At 39.4% G+C, this 20,288-nt stretch overlaps 1 protein-coding gene across 1 annotated transcript; it reads right to left on the bottom strand.

The window, feature by feature from the left end:
• LOC139743323 (outer dense fiber protein 2-like) lies at positions 1-20,056 on the bottom strand. The gene is made up of 17 exons (XM_071653815.1): positions 19,910-20,056; positions 18,619-18,756; positions 18,048-18,212; positions 17,134-17,321; positions 16,368-16,497; positions 15,567-15,698; positions 14,662-14,925; positions 13,277-13,572; positions 12,472-12,607; positions 11,598-11,708; positions 8,642-8,674; positions 4,695-4,799; positions 3,849-4,007; positions 3,247-3,347; positions 2,502-2,583; positions 976-1,182; positions 1-426 (listed from the first exon to the last, which is right to left on the bottom strand). Exons 1-17 carry the CDS (start codon positions 20,039-20,041, stop codon positions 244-246), a joined length of 2,562 nt encoding a protein of 853 aa, XP_071509916.1. The 5' UTR covers positions 20,042-20,056; the 3' UTR covers positions 1-243.
• Positions 20,057-20,288: the final 232 nt, after the last annotated feature.

Raw genomic sequence — 20,288 nt, 5'->3', positions numbered from 1 at the left:
TCCCACTGGAAAGACCTGATTGGAAGTACCCAACTTCTGCACAAAATACATCTTACAAACCAAGCACATCTGAACAGTTTCTTCCATGTCCGGGAGGAATGCTTTCTACAGTGGCATATAAAATACAAACAGCATCACTTCTCTGATTGCCCATGCTAACTTTTCCCTGCAACACCCCCAAAGTGTTCAACCCTATCGGGAAACACGAACCGCCAACAAGTGAAGATGGGTACGCCATCAGCGTCAAGTGTTCAGCGACGATCTCGGGCGATACGGGGATCCGGCGACTCCCGACGTTTCCCCAAAGACGTTTGCGTAAGAGTTCTTGAGGAAGGAGACGTAATTCTGCATGCTTCTGTTCGTGCTGTGAGATTGCTCCAGGCGGTCCTTCAGGTCATACACCTGTGAGTTGAACTTTCGCTCCATCTGTATGGCGCAAAATTGAAACAAATGACAGACAGAAATCCTTGATGATGACATTATTTAAAAGTTTGGAAAAGAGGAAAAGAGGGTAATCCTTTCAGAAGACATCACTTTTGGGTCGAACAACAGACAGAAATTATGAAGACGTCAGATCTAGAATTAGGACATTTAATCACTCTTGGACAAATAGTGTTTGTATGGTAACACATTTATTGAGTGTGAGTCACCATTTTCCCCGGTTAAGAACTTGCATGTTTTGCATGCCGGTATTTGATTGTATCAGAAAACCACAGTAAATACTGCCAAGTCAAATACATTGCCACCACAGAAGGCAATCTTAATTTGTTCAAATGGACTTCAGTAAGAGCTTTATTTTCTTTGTCTGCTGAGCAAAATGAAAGATCAACCAAGGATAAACAAGGCAAGTGTATGAATTACATGAGACAGCATGAAGATGAATCTTAACTGAGGAGTTAACACCATCATCACTGGACCATATAAATGACACTTTGGGGCAACGGCTATTCAAGAGAAGGAGGGGTTAAGTCTCACGTCTTCTTTTTGTCTCCTGGTCTGCACCACCTCGCCCTTGATTCTAGACAGCTGGGCCTCTAGGTCCAGGATCCTGGCCTGGGACGTCCTTTCCCTAGCCAGGGCCTTCTCCCGGGCCTCGTCCTCCAGTCGGCGATTGTCGGCCACGGATTGCTCCAGCTGCCGCGTTAGGCTCGTGCTGTCCCGTGTCTTCTCCTCAAGTCGAAGCTGAAAAGAGATTCCAAAATTGTTTGTTGTATTATCCATCATGCCCAACTCATGTCATGCACTCAATGTCCTGTGGTTAGCTACGGTGAATATTCACCTCAGTGTTATAATAATAATAATAATAATAGCTGCTTATATAGCGCATAATATTCCTGGAATCTCTATGTGCTTTGCATAATTGAGTAAAATACCATAAACTACAACTTTCATAATTTTAACAAAACAATATAATTAAACATACAAAATACAACATATCAAAATCATTCAATAACAGAACAAATATGTTTTTAAGGACTTGAGGAAAGTGTGAGTACATGTGATGGCCCTAAGATGACTTGATAATTTGTTCCAGAGTACAGGTGCTGCTGACTGAAAAGCCCGATCCCCATATGAACATGTTTTGGTTGTTGGTATAATTAATAAATTCTGGCTAGAAGATCGTAAATTTCTTTGTGGAATATATTCAGTGATCATGTCAGACAAATAAATTGGGGACTTTGGCCAAAAGATCTAATATATCATTGGCAGTCTCTTCATCTATAACCCCAAGCAATAAATCTGATCCATTTCTGCTAAGTACACTAGGATCTACAAAATGTCAAATTCATTGAGTTGCCTTCTGAAGTAACCTACATCTTACTGCAATAATTGTATTTCATTTCAAGATCTTATTTTGCCTTCCAGTATTGAAACCATGAACAGAATGCATTCCAACCATTTTCTTCTGAGATAATCTAAGCCTAGAGTATGCAACGTGACAGCACTGCCATGTGAACATCACCTTGATTACAAGCAATCAGTCATGTCTCCTACAATGTAGTAATTTCTTAAAGGGACATTCCAGACGATTTTCATTATTTCACATCACGTATAGTACATAAATCGACAACTCCATGTATAGATTCGTGGAATTTATTGTGGTTCTTGATCAGAGAAACAATACTTTGAAAAACCCCAAATTACACTGAACAAGGATGATGACATGGAGATTCACATATTTCAGAAATGTAGGAGTGTAATTCCATTACAATACCGCTTGTTTGCGAGTTCACCTGTGTATAATCTACGCATGCCTTCTTCTTTTGTTCTGCTTCCTTGAGCCCCAACTCATGCATTCTTATGGTGACTCTGCCATGTCATCATCCTAGTTCATTGCAATTTGTTCTTAATTTTGAAAATATTCTTATTCTTTATCTCAGTTATCATAAATTCTGAAACTCTGTCCTCAGTATAACTAATCTATAGTTGTTCAAATGCATAAATCTGAAAATCATCCGGAGGTCTCCTTTAAGTTGAGTTCTGTTTACTATGTAACTTACCTGTGCCTGGTGCACTGCCTCTTCTCGTTTGGTCAGTGTGGTGTGAAGCTCTCTGTTCTGATCATCTGCTTCTTGTAACCTCCTGTGTGGTTTGCACAAGAAAGATTTCATACTTTTTCTTTTAGATGAGAGATTGTATTTTTTGATGATCATCGAAAGAAAATGCAATTTTGAGTAGGCCTAATCTATGTCTACCCTGGCGACCATGTAAGAGCTAATTTTGGCCAGCGAAGGGCAGCAAACAATTTCACTGCATCTCCTCAAACTCTGTTGTCAATCTCATACTCCATCCAGACATTACTTTTGTTACCTTCAATTCATCAGGCATCCATCTGAAAATGAACTTGCCTTCTGTGTACTAGACTGTTGAATTTGATTTGACATAGGACTGTATGTACAGTGATCAGTTCACTTAGTGAGTTGTCTATTTAGAGGCTAATGTTGAGTCAGTTGTCTCTTTTTAACCCTTTAATTTTGATGTTCCAGTCTTGCTTAAATAAGCTTGAAACAATCATTAAAGCTAGAGACCATAGTGCAGACCTCCCAACCTTTCTAACTGAAAAATTAGGATGATCTGGCAAAAGTTGGAAAGAAAGAGCAGTTCCCGTAGGAGAGTGTAGTACAATTATCAAGAAAAATAGGAAAATCCTACGAGCAAGAACAAGAGCTGGGCACGGTCAAAATTCAGCATCTTTCCTCCAAATTCAGAATGGTTGGCAAGTCTGCATAGTGTGACATGGTTTACCTCTGCAGTGAGTCTTGCTTGGCCTGCAGAGCTCTACACTCATCCTCAGCCGTCATCCACTTCTGGCGGAACAGCTCCATCTGAGAGCCATGGTGATCCACCTGCACATCACAATGGGAGAGAGTGTATGGGTTAAACACAGTGGTGGTCCTTTCGCATGCAACCACTCACTGGTGGTTATTCTTTCTTGTAATGGTGCGACGAAAATCAGCATACATATTCTACAAATTTGTAGATTTTTCACAGAAATGATCATAAATTAGCATAAATTATCTTCATCTGAATTTCTTCATTCTTCAATCCTTCCTTCTTCATCCTTACAATATTTGTTGGAAAAAGAATTCATTATTTGAAAATATTCTCTGTATGAGATATATTCCTTTGAGCAAATAAAGTTTTGAAAACAGGCATCGTGATAAGACTGGAAAAATTCCCTGAAACTATCAAAGTTGTGAGAAGATCATTTTTCCTGCGAATGGCTTAACCCTAACTACGCCGGGCTATTTAGGTAGATGATAGAGCCGGGTGGGGGCCTCCCAGGCCCCAACACGAGTCAGGATTAATGCATGGGTGGAGCTGTAAAGAAGGATAATATCTCCGACCTTTGTGGAGAGTTCCGTGATGAGCTTGGTCTGGTCCAGGCTCTTCTGCTCATGAGACAAGAGCTTCTCGGTGGCCTCCAGCAACTTCTGCTCCGTGGTTCGCAGCATCCCTGGCAGCGGCTCCAGCTCTAGTAGTCTCTGCTCCAGACGACTCCTCACCTGTCATTGAGGTGACAGAAAGAATGACATCAGAACATGGAGAGAACACACAAACAACTACACCTACCTTCCGCACACGCACACACACACACACACACACATACATGCACTAGTTTCAATGTCATTGTCTGCCACTGTATATAAAGGCAAATACCGAAATGGGAGTAAAGAAGACGCAAATTTTCCTCTCATGGTGCAAGCAGAGGGGAGCTAAATTCCCATCAACTCTTATCTATCAGCAGTTGATGCTCCAGTACAGTGCATAATAATATTTGGAATTTATCTATCTATTGCCACTAATGGTAGGAATTACAGTTTTATTCAAAGATCTCCTGCAATTAGCCAAGATGGGGAAATGATATAGTGAGTTTAGAAAGAAAACCGAAAATTTAATTTGTGTTATCCATGCATTCACATCTGTGCAACTAATTGCTATTATGCATGGCATTGGGTAAGCTTTGTAGATCTACTTTCTATTATGACTTCTTTAAATTATTAATGTCAGGCAGAAGGGCATATCTGTGGTGTATCATCTTGAGCCATGAAAAGTGATTACTAGTTTTTTAATATCTCAAGGTACATTTTGTCACAAACCCTCACTGGAGTCATCGAAGCAATGCTACACTGCTATATACTTGGGCCCACAATAGACCAGTCTCTCTAGGGGCAAACCTTGAGACACCGTACCTTCTCAATCTCTTGTGTAGTTTCCTGCTTCACCCTGGCCGCTGTATGCTGTGACTGCTCCAACTGCATAGAGACGTCCAGGGCCTCTCGCCGTGATCGGTTCATCTAAGGAACAAATAAACAAAGCGATAATCACACAGGACGGCAAAGTTTACAGGTATTTTCTGTTTGGGGAAAGTTTATGTAATGGAGTGTAATTCTTAAGAGTGAAAGACACATGCAAATAAACTGTACAATATTGCATCATTATCTTTGATTTTATCACATCATTTATTTCATCTGTATTACTTTCTGAAGCTTGCCACACACACCATGTACATACAGTAACATACTACCAATTTCAAACAGGACAGTTTTCCTACATTATGTTCATTCAAATGTATCATATGATTGTCCATGAAATAATTTCTTACATGAGGTGTTAAAGAATATTAAAAGAAACAGGCCACATACAATGTACTACTGATTATTTTGACACAGGTTGTCATTATCATTCTTTTTTTTTTTTTTCAAGAGACGGGAAGGAAAACAAAATGCCAAATAATATCATAGTCTTCACCATTATAAAAGCTTGGTTTGGTTATTCTGGCAATAAACAAACCAAAACCTTAAAGGGACAGTATACAAGCATACCAAAAGAATTTTGCTTGAATAAAGGGTGTAACTATGAAACAACAAAAATGTAGTAGAACTGAAGTGTACATAAAAACATCTGGATTAAGATTTTCAAGCAATGTACTGGTACTAGAAGTCTGCTCCCTATAAGATGTTGATACTTTATGTACTCCAAGGCCAATATGATTTTTGTTTCACTTTTCATTTTGGATTGAGGGGCTAGACAGGGAAATCTGTAATCATACATGTAGGCCAGCCCTTTCTTTCCCATCGCACTTTCATTCTATGATATACACACATGAAAAGATAATGGAGGCCTGTATTTTTACTATAATGCTTTAGAAATGAATGCCATTAACAATTAACAGGATAGATGTATATACACAACAATGCAATGACACGGTGGCTAATATGCGGTTTGCATAGCCTAGACAATGTGACCAGATAAGACAAAGAAATGTGGTAAACAATTTGCATAGACCACTGTGAAAGAAAGCAACACATAAAGACTAAGTATTATATACAAACTGTAGGCCATTATTTTAGAAATTCTACAGTGTACAGTACTGTGTCTACTCTCACTTTCATTCACACACTAAGCAAACAAGACCATCCTTCTACATGGGAAGTTCCACCAACATGGCAAGAAATTTTTCATGGCATGAAAGTTTCACGAATTGGAGCCGATGGCCTTTTTTTTGTGGCATAAAATTTTCACGAATCTCCACTGGCATTCACTGCATACGGTGTAGACAAGAACTTTTAACGTGCATTTTAATTTTGCAAATCTTGCCGCGAATTTCGCAAAATTAAAATGCATGCTGGAATTTCTGGTTTTACAGTAGCACAAATGATGGTGAGACGATAAACGCTTTGCCATTCATAGATTACTATATGGGAGAGGCTGACATTCTGTTAGCCAGTTCAATCCCCATGCTTGTTTTTCAGGGCCTATATACATGGTAATGAAATATTGTAAAACCAGAAACATTCGCTGCATGAACTTTTCTTGAATTGGAGCCGACAGTCTTTATTGTGGCATGAAAACTTTCCACAATTATAGAACCAACAGCCTTTTTTGCGATATGAAACTTCCACGAATTGCCAGTAGCATTCAACGCATTGTGTACTATGTACACAATAACTTTTGCACATGCTTACTTTCGCGACTCTAGGCCCTTTGTGAATTTCAAAAAGAGTTTCATGCGCACAAAAATTTCTGGTTTTATTGTAACTGCAATAACAGGTTGTGTTACAACCATGCCAAAGACTTGAACAAGACACTCTGCATAGCAGACTTATGTCAGAGGAGTGGAAAGATGTGAGTTCATGAGCAAAGAGAAACTACATGTAGAAGACTTTGTGTGCTCTTATGTAAATACACTGTATGCAGTACTGAAAGGAAGACTTTTAACCCTAGAAGACTTCATTGCTTAACTAAATAAAGTATAATGTAGACTCTTGAGTATGATATAGTTTGTTTCTTTATACAATCGCAAACAGGTCTATCATATCAGTCTGGTTTCATCACTCTACAAAATAGTTGAGACCAGTTTACATTGAATTGTCAAATACCATCTGCTTTTTCCCAAGGAAAAAACAAACAAACCACCTCTTTGTACATTTTTCCAATGGATTTTATATATTTGCATTTAATCAGCAGAATCAAGTTAATGATCTCCAGTAAGATTGACCTGTCTACAATACATTATGCTGAATTGAAATGTTATGTGACGATATCTAAATCTATTTAGTGTATGTCATCAATCACCACAACAAATACTAGACACAAATATAAATCACTCTTCTATTAATAGAAAACAAGAATAAGAACTGGACATGATTTACTGCTTGAGAGTTGAGAGACATTAATATACAGCAGAACAAGTAGAGGGCATGGACAAAACTAAAGAGTGCATTTCTGGAATAACAGGTGGCAATATTACAAGATTTGTGGAGAGAAAAGGCACAATATTTATTCTTCTGGAGTAATTTGTATGTTTCTTTGTTTCCCATATGAAATTTGTAGAGTAATGATGCTCCTTAGTATGTATTTTTTTTGTTCTTTAAAAGGATTGGTAGAGGACAGAGTAGGACAAATTTAAAAGGATACAGTGTCGGGTTTAAAACTGAAAGCATGAACCTGTGTGTTGAAATGATCAATATCATACAGATGTACAGTGTAAATGGTGTACATAAGGGACAGTGCATACTAGATACACATTTAAGAGAACATGTAATGGCAATAAGGTGTGGAACATGCAATACACTTAGGAAGTCCATTCACTATGATCTACAGATGGAATCTGAAGAAGATAAGTTGGTGGAATAGTGGAACGCTTAGGTTGGTTAGCTGGACAGAGGAGGGAACATGTATGAAATACTAATTGACTTGACAACTAGAGTTGCACGGAGCAGAATGCAGCCATAGAATTAGTGTCAGATTTTGTCTTCATCTATCAACAGGCATTGGTATACGTTGCACAAGAGTTAAGAAACATGCAATCATGGACCTGCTACACACATGGACTATAAATGGAGGTCTTTCTTTGATCCCATCATCACCGCTGCCATCTTATTATGAACATCTGAATGAGTACATTCAGATGTTTGGACGATGACGATTGCGTAATTGTGCATTGTCACTGACAAATGAACCGTTTCCCTTACTTTGGTCTTATTTGGCTGAGGAGCCTTTTCAGTCTACCCTTGAATAAACACAAATGACGGGGAGGAGCAAACCTCAAAACATGACAAATTCTGTGGCACAAATTGGTAATTACTGAAGCGGACACTTGTGGACACACATGTAATGTTGCTTAATGAAAAGATTACATGTCTATCGTTAATGTCCATGAAAAATGGGAAAAAATATATTACAAATCACAATCAACCTGCCGAAATATTTGCTTTTTCTTGGAAAGCACTCGCCTTTTGCTAATGAAATTGCGGGAGAGATGACTTCCCAATATACACTACCGGTATGCATTTTTCTTGATTTATAGAGTGTTATTTTCTGCGCATGTACAAATTATTGAGTTTTTAGATTCTCAAAGTGCCCTCTTGATTTTATGCAGGCTAGTTGTTAGTGGACAAGACTGGATAAAGCAGTTCAAAATGTTTTTGTGACACTTTTGACAGGAACAGGTGCATGAATTAATAAATGAGTGATGAATGTCCATGTGTGAAGTAGGTTCATGATGCAATGAAGGTCTATTGACAGTCAGTTATGTAAAAGAAAAATGTAGACACAGCAGTAAGCGAGAGGGAAATAGGGAGTTGGAGGGGGGCAGAGGACACAAAAATGAGAGTAGGATCGAGGGGACACTTACAGTATGCAGCACATGCAGCTCTGTGTGTGACAGCTATTAAAGGGGATCAAAAGAGCAGTGTGGGAAGATTGTTTACAGGGTTGTACTGGGGTGGGGTGGGGGTGGGAGATGGAAAGGGAACCAGGACGACAATGTGGGTCAGGGTCAGTGCTCATCGTGTCAACTGCCACCAGCAAGATCTGTACATGTATACATGCATATAAACCACGGTCGGTCATTGTCCTCCGTTACGGTTGCACAAAACAGGGCCACACTTTTGAAGGTTAGCATGCAATTCATGATACAAACTTGCTTCACTGCATAATGGCCACAACATGAAAGCTCAATAAAAATCAACTTGCAAGATAACAGTTCAATCAATACACCTGGTGAAGGGGTAATGTGCAATTGTAAAAGTGTAATTCGGACAGGTACCCCTGTATCCCTTTCATTCCACTGCATGCACAACATATATGCATAAAAACAAAGGGAAACCAAAAACCCCACACATGAACTATTTTTTTTGTTTCTAAATGCACATTGCAAAAATGACTGACATGCATTGGTTTGTGGCAACTCTTCAAGATCATAATGGGGAAACTGTGTTAGCATTATTTGAAAAAAGATCAGGGCATATGAAATGTAATGCAAAACAATCTCTTCTCATTCATGGGTTGGAGCAAAAATCTACTCCCTGCTCAACATGATACTGGCATATTGCCTAAAAATCAAACAAACCCACGGGTGTAAGTTTTATTCTGAAATTTAGACATACCAGGTATGAGACGAAAGTTATACATACCAGGTAAGATAAAAAAAGATATGGAATTTCAAAGTTTCAAATCCTTTCACAAACCAGTGATACAACTGTACATGGTTACAAAAATATGCAAATGAGATGAGGTAATGATGTCATGGCCTCGCTAATCTACAAGCAATGAGTGTGCAGAAACGTTTGAATTAAATCAACAACGAACAAATTATTTCATTTGCATCAAACCAATGTAATGCCTAGGCAATGATGGTTTTCACAAAGAATAGGTTGTAATATAGAGTGTACTTTAAAAGAAAAAAAAATTAAAAAAAAAATTATGGCAAGGATAACATGGCTTTTCACAAAGAACCTGACAATGTGCAACCAAAAACAATTTGAAGGGTAATCATTACAAGAAACCTTCTAAGAAGATAAAGCAAAAGGTAACAACAAATATCAGCCATGCAATGTCCATATTAGTGTTGCGTTCCGGATGGGAGGGGTGCAAACATATTGTTGTGAATCAATCATATATGCAGACCCACCTGTGGTGGAGGGGTGTGGTTAATGGTGTTATAGGCAAACTTTCTGGTCGTGTACGCCAGCTGAGCAGTTTTGATTGTGCAGTCAATGAACTGTTCCCACAGAAAGTAGTTAGTGTGTCAGTGTAAAGACATCATCTATGTATGATTAGAACATCTCAGTTTACATTGTATGACCAGCATAGTGAGGGTTAGGAGAAAATCTCTTGTTTGTTTATGTTAACAAATGTACAATCTGTGGCTGCTCAAACAAATTTGACTGAACATGGTTTCATGTCTTTTTAATATTCATGTACAGTTAATGTCAGATGGCCCTGGTATATAGGTGCATTTTATTTGGCAAACATTAGTAAATGACAACTGGCACATGTTACATCATTTATCATTATTTAATGTTTTACTTTTGAATATGTCTTGGTTTAATTGCAATCATGAAAGTGCCCAGCTGATTTATCACAGCACAGAAGATACACTGTATCATGAAGAGAGAATGTTTACAAAGTAGATCACACTATGGTCATATAATTTGTGAAAATGAGTAATCCTTCAATCTATGTCTCAATTTTACATCTTCCAAGATCTATAAATGCAATGCATACATGCACACAGTGAATATTATCAATGGCAGGTCTGACATTATGATGTAATGCGACAAGATAAATGTATGGTCAACATATCAAGTCTCTTTTTTTCCACACAATTTGTATGTTTCAGATGACTTGTATTTCATTGTGTTACAGTGAGCTCTGCAGCAGAGATGAATAAAAACTGGTTAGAGGACAAAGATAATAATATTTATGTCCTGCACAAAACTTTTCCCTTATTTTCTTGTACAGATTACATTACAAACTGGTGTGTGCTGTAAATCATACATTGTTTGATTATTCCGATATTATGATACCACAATAAAACTTATTAACAAGAAAAGTCATGTTTCAAAGTTACGACAAAATATTCCTCGATGTCATCCATTATTGAACCCAGCGTTGTGACTGACCCTACAACATGTAGTATGCTGTGAAGTTAGTTTATGTTCTACAGTTTCTACAAACCTTAACATCTAAAATGTAAATTGAGAAGAAAAAAAAAATCCATATATATATCTACAAGCAATATGGTAAGCAGGAAATTCCTTGCTCTTATCCCCTTCACTGCACATTATATGATAGATGATGTAAGATGATACACAGAGCTCTACTAAATTCTGGGTGCTGATTTATTTTCACAACATTCATGCTTTCAAATTCTGGAATATTCATTGTACTATATTTCAGATCTGTATTTCTTTTTTCAAATTGCTCAATAACATGAACCAACAAATGCATACTTTTATGTATTTTACTTTTGTTGATGGAAATGAAATTGAATAAAAATCAAATGAATGGAATTGAATTGAATGTCATACAATCTTTTCTACCGCATGCCATTTGTTATGGTAATAGGCACTAATATATAGATACTGACATCAGTAAAGTTAAATGAAGAAATGTTATGGTCTTGTTTTATGATGAATGCAATGAAGTGGATTATAATGTTTTGACTTAATAGTGACACTGCAAACCATTGTAAGGAAAGCGTTATGATATTTTGGGAACTATCAAACGCCTCTCATGCTCCACTCAAAGAAAAACAAAACCAAACAAAAACAAATACAAAGAGTAATGTGAGAAAGGTGACCGACCTGAGATTTGTAGTCGGCCACCAGTGATTCGTACTGCTGGACACTGGCCTTGAGCTGGTCAACCTGTGACAAGGCATGGGTCAGTCTGTCCTCTACCTCCTTCTTGGCTATCTGCACAGATCAGTGGGGGGGGGGGGGGGGGGGGTAAACATCACAGATTTAGGAAAAACATTGGAATCAATATACACTTCATACAGTGTAATGGTTATGCTCATCTGCACATGGAGTTCAAGTATACATGTTAATACGAGCACATTATATACCTGCCGGTATCAAGTATTTAATAGATGTGATGGAATAACATTGAAATACATAAACAGTGTAAAAACCACAAGCAACATATATCTGTTTTACTAATAGGATGAGATGACAAGGAAAAAAAATGGACATAAATCTCCAACATCATCTACTAACTTCAAATCTGAGTAGTGTGAAAATTGACGAAACAAATTTTTCATTGACCCATGACAGGTGTTGTTTTAACTGGTGTATGCTGACATTGTAATATTGCATCAAAAAAGTTTAAGCAGTGCAAATTCTTTAATATAGTACACTATGTGACGGGGGGTGGGACAAAACTTGTACAGTAGCCAAACTCCATACTCATATTCAAACATCAAAGAAGATATGAGTGACTCAAGTCTTTACCAGAAGGTGGAGTGCTTTAAAGATGACTACAATGTCCCAATCACGTGAACATAAAGTATGATGGAAAAAAAAAGAAAGATCTATATCCCATCCTCAACCCTTATCAACCCGTTGAGGACGAGTCCTGAGTATACTCAGGCAGGGGTCCATGGGAAATGCGTGTTGTATCAAAATCAGCCCGTCCGCAATAGGTTAATATTACGCTGTCCTGCTTCTATCTGCCTACCTGAAGTCTGTCGTTCTCCAACCGGAGATTGCCGGCCTCTGCGGTCTTCTGGTGCAGGTCTGCATTGGTCCGGTCAAGGTTCGTTCTGGAGGTCATATCCAGTTCGCGCATTCTCTCCTCCAGCTCTTCAATTTTCCTGAAAAGAAAAAAGATTATCGAAAGATACAATGTCAACAAATAGTGAAAGGCTTCAAAAAGGCACACAAACAAATTTAGTAAATTTTGCTGACTATTGTTCCCCTCTTCAATGCTCTCATAGCTATATCTAAAGAGTAAAGGTGCACCCTCTTAAATTTCTCCTCTCAGTTTAGATGTTACTGAAACATCATGGCACAGTCTGATTTTCAGCCTAGTTCAGTGTACTCCTGTTATAACGCACATAGTTTAAACAAAATTCTTGTTGCAACTAAGTAAAAATTCAGGTCCCATAATTATCATCTATATCGGTATATCTTTATAAACTTTACAGTTCTGCTATAACAAAAATTTGATACAACAAAAGAAAGTTGCTGGTCCTAAGGACTTCAATATAACAGGTGTCGCCTGTTTGTAAGCATCACTAATCATCAACTGAGAGCAATCTTGCCATTAACCCAAATATGCATTGGAGAGATTTGTGTTTTTTAGGGCCGGCTGCTTGCAAGTCTCTGAGAACTAAATCATGTTGGCCTTTCCTGTATACTGTTTTGATACGATGCCCCTTCGGGAGTGAAAAGTGACTCAGTCTATGCATCTACTCCTAAAGTTTATGAATTAATCCCAAAGGGTTTATGAATTAATCCCAAAGGTGGATTTGTTGAGTCACCTCCTAAGATTACTATTCTCCCCCTCGAGGTGTGTCTTGTCCCTCGTCAGTTTGCTGCCCCGCCCCTTCAGCTCCTCCACCTGGGCGGTGGACTCCGCCAGCATGGTCTCCGCCTCCAGGATCTGTGCCTGGAGCTTCTCCACGGCATCCTCGCTGCGGGAGGCCCGCTCCTTCTGGGCCCTGGTGGCCCGCTTGAGGGCATCCTTGTCTCCGGCGGCTTTCTCCTTGGCAGCCAGGAGCTGTGACTGCAGGTGGTCAACCTCTAGTTTCTCCTGCTCCACCTGATTCTCCAGGTTCTGGAGACAGCCAGGGAAGAAGATAAGAACATAATTCAGATCTAGGCTATCCAGATGGAAGAAGCTCAAGCTTATAGACAATTAACACATTTCACAAAAACTTAAATGAAAAATGTATGCGACCATCGATGTCTAGCTTCTTCTGCTCTACCTGATTCTCCAGGTTCTGGAAACAGCAAGGGAAGAAGACAAAATCATAATTCAGATTTAGGCTATCCAGATGGAAGAAGCTCAAGCTTATAGACAATTAATGCATTTCACAAAAACTGACAATGAAAAACGTATGCGACCATTGATCGATAGTAGTGAGATATAGCCATAATGAAACATGACATGCTTTGTGAGCCCTCTTGGGAATTTGGCAAAAATTTGCCAACCCCCCCCCCCCCCCCAACATTTGTCAAACACGATCATTATATTATTGCTTTGGCTGCTTGTAACTTCCATGAAAATACATGTATACCTTTTTTTTTACCTCCAATTCATCCTCCTTGGATTGATGCTATACATGGGATGTCTGCATCTTGGAAAGTTAACATACCCTAACAAGATTTTTCTCTATCCCATTGTATGGCTACCATAATTTGTGTAGCAAAATTAGAGATTTTAAAGATCAAACAGGGGACATCCTTCTGTGTTACACGAATCTCAACGGCAAACAAAATAAAACATATTCCCCAACATGGGGCAGTTTTCATATTCTCTTGTAGAGACATGAAGAGGTGTTTTGACTTTCAAAGTAGCCTCCAGCAGAATAGACCAGTTCATCTAGTTCCACTTCGTGCATGAGCAAAAAAAGGTCAATTGTACCTACAGGCATTCTGCTAGAATGTCAACTGATGGACCATTCTGTGGTCATCTGGTCTACATGCAAGTTCATTCTTTGTTTGAACACGAATTCCATAAATCGTTACATCAGGCAAGCTTATGCATTATGTCTCTGTGAAAATGAGTGAAGTGCCTGACCAACTGAGAAAAAAGAGAAGTCATTTGTACCAATGTGTATATGAGCTTAATTATGAACAAGCTTATCAGAGGGACTTGACAGTGCTGCTATGGGGAAGCAGGAGAGGAAGAAAATGTCCTCACCCTGATCTGGACGGCCATGCGATTACAATCGGCCTCCCGCTTCCTCAGCTGGTTCTGCAGGTGTGCCTTGGTGCTCTCCACAGAGGTATGCAGGTCGGCCAGGGAGCGGGCCTGGTTGCGCTCCGCCTCCAGTGTGGCACGCATCGACTCGGCCGCCCGAGAGCTCTCCAGGGCATCCAGCCGCAGCGCCTGATTGGCCGACTCCGACTCGGTCAGCTTCTTCAACAGGATGTCCCTCTGCTCTGTTGCCTGGCCCATAGTGGACTGTAAAGATGAGGTAAGAAGAAACGTTGATATAATCTCATATATGTCAACAATAGTATGGAGTGTTGCACATTATTTGGAAAGGGAAAAATCACTTTACCTGATTTTCTTTACCCTTTCAGTTGCAATCAATATGTACCGGTATATCCTCTACTCTTTACCATTACTACATTTATCAGCATAATTATGTAAGGGAAACAATGGTCACTCCCCTAAAGTAAAAGAATAGAAAGGGGAGATGTGATATGCACGCCATGGGATGGGGTAGTAAAAGAATACTACTCTATTTCAGTAATACGATTGTCAACAGTTTGACATCGATACATTCTCCTAAGTAAACTGCTTTGATGATAGATACTGTAATGTCTTTGGTATTTCTATTTTGTGGTACAGTTGTGAAAACTCAACAAAGCTCGTACCATTTACATTGGTGGTTTCCTTGCACTAAAAATTAGCATGTAGCAAAATACATCGACTCTGTCTCTTTAGGAAATCTTTTGCTTATTTTAAATGCCTGCCTACAATTTTTTTGTTTCTTTGTTTTCTGACCTACAAATGACACTGAAAGAGAGGAACTGGCTTCCTGTTAGACAGAACAAGCAATGAAACTGTGGTATACCATGACCTTTGACCTTTCTCACCTGTCTCTGGTGTTCCTCCCTCAGCATCCTGCGGAGGGCAGAGTTGGTAGTCTCAAAGTCTTGCAGCTTCTCCAGGAGCAGCTGCCTCTGTTTGGCGAGAACCTTGCCATCGTGGGAACTGAGACGCTTTTCCTACACAGCAAAAAACAAAGCAGATAGGGGAAAAAAGGTATTGTGGATACTGTAAAACCAGGAATTTTCGGGCGCACTTTAATTCTGTATATTTCGCAAAAGCAAAGATTCGTGAAATTGAAATGGACACCAAAGTCCTTCTTTACACTATATGCAATGAATGCCACTGTGTATTCAAGAAAATTCAATCGGCAAAATAGGCCATCAGCTCCAATGCACAAAAATATCATGCCCGGAATATATTTTGCCTTACAGTGGATCACATGAAGATCAATATAAGAGTTTTTGACACAAACACATGAAGAAATTTCCCACTCCTAACTTCAACCAGCACTGGGGATCGTACTGTAAGCAGTATGTTTAAATAGCCCCAGTCCATCTGTGAAGACCAAAGAAATTCAACGAGTGCATCTCTTAAACACTGCCTGATGTGAAAGAGGTACTAGATAATATACATGGTTGTAAATCTGGGCACTGTTTCATGAAAGCTGTCAACCCTGACAAGGTGCAAGTCTCTGACAATCACCATAGTAACAGTCAGTGACCAGAGCTTCTCAGCCAATCAAAAACAAGGATTTTAACGAAATTATCAGGGACAGACAACTTGCCAGGGTTGACAACTTTCAGGAAACAGTACCCAGATGTCCCTGTGACCTTGCCTGACATTACCTCTCTCAACCTGCGCACAACGTCCCTGAGTTCATCCACCTGCTCTATGGCTGATCTGGCATCCATTTCAGTCTCCACAAGCTTCTTCAGGAGCTGGTCTCTCTCTGAGGTGGCCAGGTCCTTTTCAAGGCTGAAAATATACATGGGAAAAAAAGATTTAAAGGCTTGCAGCAGTGCAAGGTTGCAGCAGTGCTACAAGCTTGAAACACAGCATGTCTACCTCATCATACCCCCCCCCCCCCCCCAAAAAAAAAGAAGAAATGACTTGATTAAAACAAGAGTATGACTTCTCCAAATTCTTGCCACAAAAAAACTCAGATATTCCCTGAGCTTACTACAAAGTCACTATATGTATGTGTTTTCGGAAAAGCTCTTATACAAAACATAAAAGCACAATTGTGTTCATTTCTTGTTTATAGTCGTTTATATTTTTTGTCACTGACATCGATGGCTGGGACTTTGCGAAAGGGAAAAGGAGAGAATGTCAAGGAGAGAATGTCGAGGAGACAAAACGAGGGGGGAGGGGTCTTATCTTTCATATACTGCACCAAGAGTACCTGGTTGACAGCTTTCACTGACCACTATTAATAGGCACATGGATTACACTTCAAAGGGTTCAGAAGAAAGGTATGTAGATGAAATAGTCTGTGGAATGTTAGAGGAGAAAACTATCAATCATATCAAACAAAGAGGATATGTTGCCTTCAACCACAGAATCTTTCAGGGTAGCAGAAATGTGTGTACAGAGGACACAAGGTTTACTCACCTGGTGTAGTGGGCATCGTCCTTGAGCTGGTCCATCGACTTGCGCAGGAGACGGTTCTCTCTCTCCGTCATCTGCAGCTCTTCCTTGAAGTCTCGGAGCTCGTCTTCCTGCTCCTCCAGGACCCTCCTGGACAGATCCAGCTGCTCCTTGGCTCTCTCCGCAGCCCGCTTGCTCTTGGCGATCTCCCTCTGTCCATTCACGATGGGAGGGGGGAGGGTGGGGAGGAAGTAAGACATAAAAAAGAAACCAAACGGTAAGCAAACTACAGACAGCAATGAATGCCAGGAACTGGAGAATATATCAAATTGGATTCACTTCTTCTTCTTCTAGCGTATGGCACCATGTGCCTAGCTGACACCGTTTACTGACTATTGCTAGTCACCTGGGGCGAACCACGAGGGGTCAGCATCATTCGCTTGTTTTCTTGTGTGGTTGGGTAGGGGACCACTGCACCGGGTTAGCGCCCTGCTCTTTGCGATGAATGAATGAAGTGGTATCTTTTACATGCGTGAGTTGTGGCCAACTCACACATGGGACCTCTATTTATTGTTCCATCTGAGGGACAGATTGGATTCACTAAATTGGCAACTTCAAAATTATGTGAATCCTACAAGACAGACTACATGTGTAGATGCATCCGGTTAATCTATCAAATCGGCCCAATAGCATAAGAAAAATTCAAAAGATTAACTATAATCTTCAAAAAAAAAAATTGCCAATTTGAAGATCTGTTGAAAATTTAGCAATTGAGAGGCTCTTGATAACTCTGCAACTAAAACAGTGCTCAAATGAAATATGTTTTTGGCTACCTTTATGATATACACATAACGTAAACACATAACATCGAACCAAAGGAATTGTGTTCCAGGAACCTGATGGGTGAAGGGAGAGGAAGGAGAATGTTCCCAAGTTACCTCGGTTTTAAGAGAGTCAACCTCAGTCATGAGGGTGTCAATCTTCTTCTCATACAGCCGGTGCTGGACTTCATCTTCCTCATCGTCAAGGTCTTCCATCCGTAGGGTGGATCGAATACCGGAGTCCTTGCCAGGGGGCTGGATCTCTAGGCGGGCAGATGAACCCTGGAGAAGGAATAGACAGATAGAAGATGTACATGTACACACATCGTAAATCTATATAAACATTACATACCACATGATATCTTACCTGTTTTTCTTGGTAAAATAAACATTTTGGGAGTGAGCATAATCTCATTGATCACAACAGCATGTATGCCTGTCGTCTTTGATAGAGAGAATACAGTACATCCATTTTCCTGACTTGTATAGTATTATAGTGAGAAGACAATCCATTAAGTAGACATACTGAGTAACAAATAGAAGAGTTTCTATACAGCTGTCACAATTACTCAACAAAATATGTACTTGGTCTTCTGGTAACAGCTGTTTTGATTTTGTCTCTGTTGTCTTTATAAAAGTCAATGAAATATTTCTTCCCTTGAGAACTTTATCATGTTCCTACACTTACATTCCAGCTAAACTTTTGCCCTTTGGTGGACTTGCCAGGGGCTGGAACCCACGGTCCTTTGGCACTCCTTGTTGGTCGGAGATTCCCAGCAGAACTGAGGGTGCTGTTGAAGCGGTTCTTGGATGCTTTCATCCTCTCCTATGCACAAATTGTACAAATAGATGAGTGAAACGTGTATGAATGACAAGGTCAAATCAAACTTCCGTTATCACTAAATCTATGACACCAATGATACAGGACGAGGAAAGTGACAGAAATTGACAGAAATAGATTGATTGATACTAGACAAAAAGAGAGATACATGTAGAGAGATGAAGCATAGAATACAGAGAGACATATCGTTAATATTGATCAATACGAATCCATGATTTTTGCTTCGGCAACAATTGCTCCCATAAAATATCTGCACGCCAAGCCAAACACAAAACCTACCCAACCCTGACATAACCTTCGCATCAAAGTAAACATACAACCCTATCACAGCCCTAACCCTAAGTCCTCGGTGAAAATAATACTGGAATAATTATCGGAGGAGGAAATGTTGTGTCACTAATCAGTACATAAGATTTTTTTTCACTGCTGAAAATAGATATCCAAGGACAAAAATAATAGATAAATAATTTCAGTCATAGAGACAAAGACAGAAACAAATCAGTCTGGTAGAGAATTAAACACAAAGAGATACTAAAAGCACGACTAATAATAAAATGAGAGAGAGGGAGAAGAAAAGAGTTTCAGATGCATAATGCACACATCACAAGTTTATCATCTTCAAGTACCTATACTGTATGTACCGTATGTCCCCCAAAAAATTACAACGGGACCTTCCGCAATGATAACTTTAAAAATAGCAAATCAATCCAAATACAGTTTCAGGGTATGAAACTATAACTCACTGCCCACATCTTACTGAAAACTGCATTCGATTTAATTCAGTGGTTAAAGAGAAATGAGGGATTTTGTAGAGCACGTCAGGAATTTCTTCCCTCCAAGTTCTTTCCATTGTGTTCACAGTTGAAGAGCATCCAAGTGCTAAACTTGGAGGAATCAGACTCATGACATACTTTACAACAAGCCATGTTTATATATAATTATTATATAACTAAATTGGGGTTTTCTGCAAAATAGAGCTAAGATGTTATATCTTAAGATGTTGAAGTTGCATTTAGACAGTTTAATCATATTGGGAGTTTTCAATGCAAAAATCTCATTGTATTCTTTTTTTTTTGGGGGGGGGGGGGGTGGAAATACTGTAAAGGAAGAGACACACAATGTGTATATTGCAGCATACCTCAACAGCCATGGCTGAAGCCGATTTCTTGGTACCCCTTTTGACATGTACATGGACCGGTGTCTCCATGTCTGCGTGGATGTGGATTGGGGGAGAGGAGGAGGAGCTGAGGGAGGCCTTGGCCTTCGTCATCGTTGATTGGCATCAACTTCCCGCAAGGAGGAGATGGAAGAGACTGTACACACAAAAAAAATAATAATACAGGGGAGTAAAAATGATTGTGGCACAAGTATAGATCTGTCTTCCTGCAATTGATTTGTAATCTAAAGATGATACAGTGCACTCCTGTTATAACGAACACGGTTATAACAAAATTCCGGTTATAACGAAAACTTGTAAAAATTCAGGCTGCAACATTATCCCTCTTTATTTTTTATTG

The sequence above is a fragment of the Diadema antillarum genome, unplaced genomic scaffold (genome assembly GCF_040938485.1).
Source record: "Diadema antillarum isolate AM-2024a unplaced genomic scaffold, OU_Dant_1.0 scf00000033, whole genome shotgun sequence".
Classification (NCBI taxonomy): domain Eukaryota; kingdom Metazoa; phylum Echinodermata; class Echinoidea; order Diadematoida; family Diadematidae; genus Diadema; species Diadema antillarum.
This window is presented reverse-complemented; position numbering and strand designations above follow the sequence as displayed.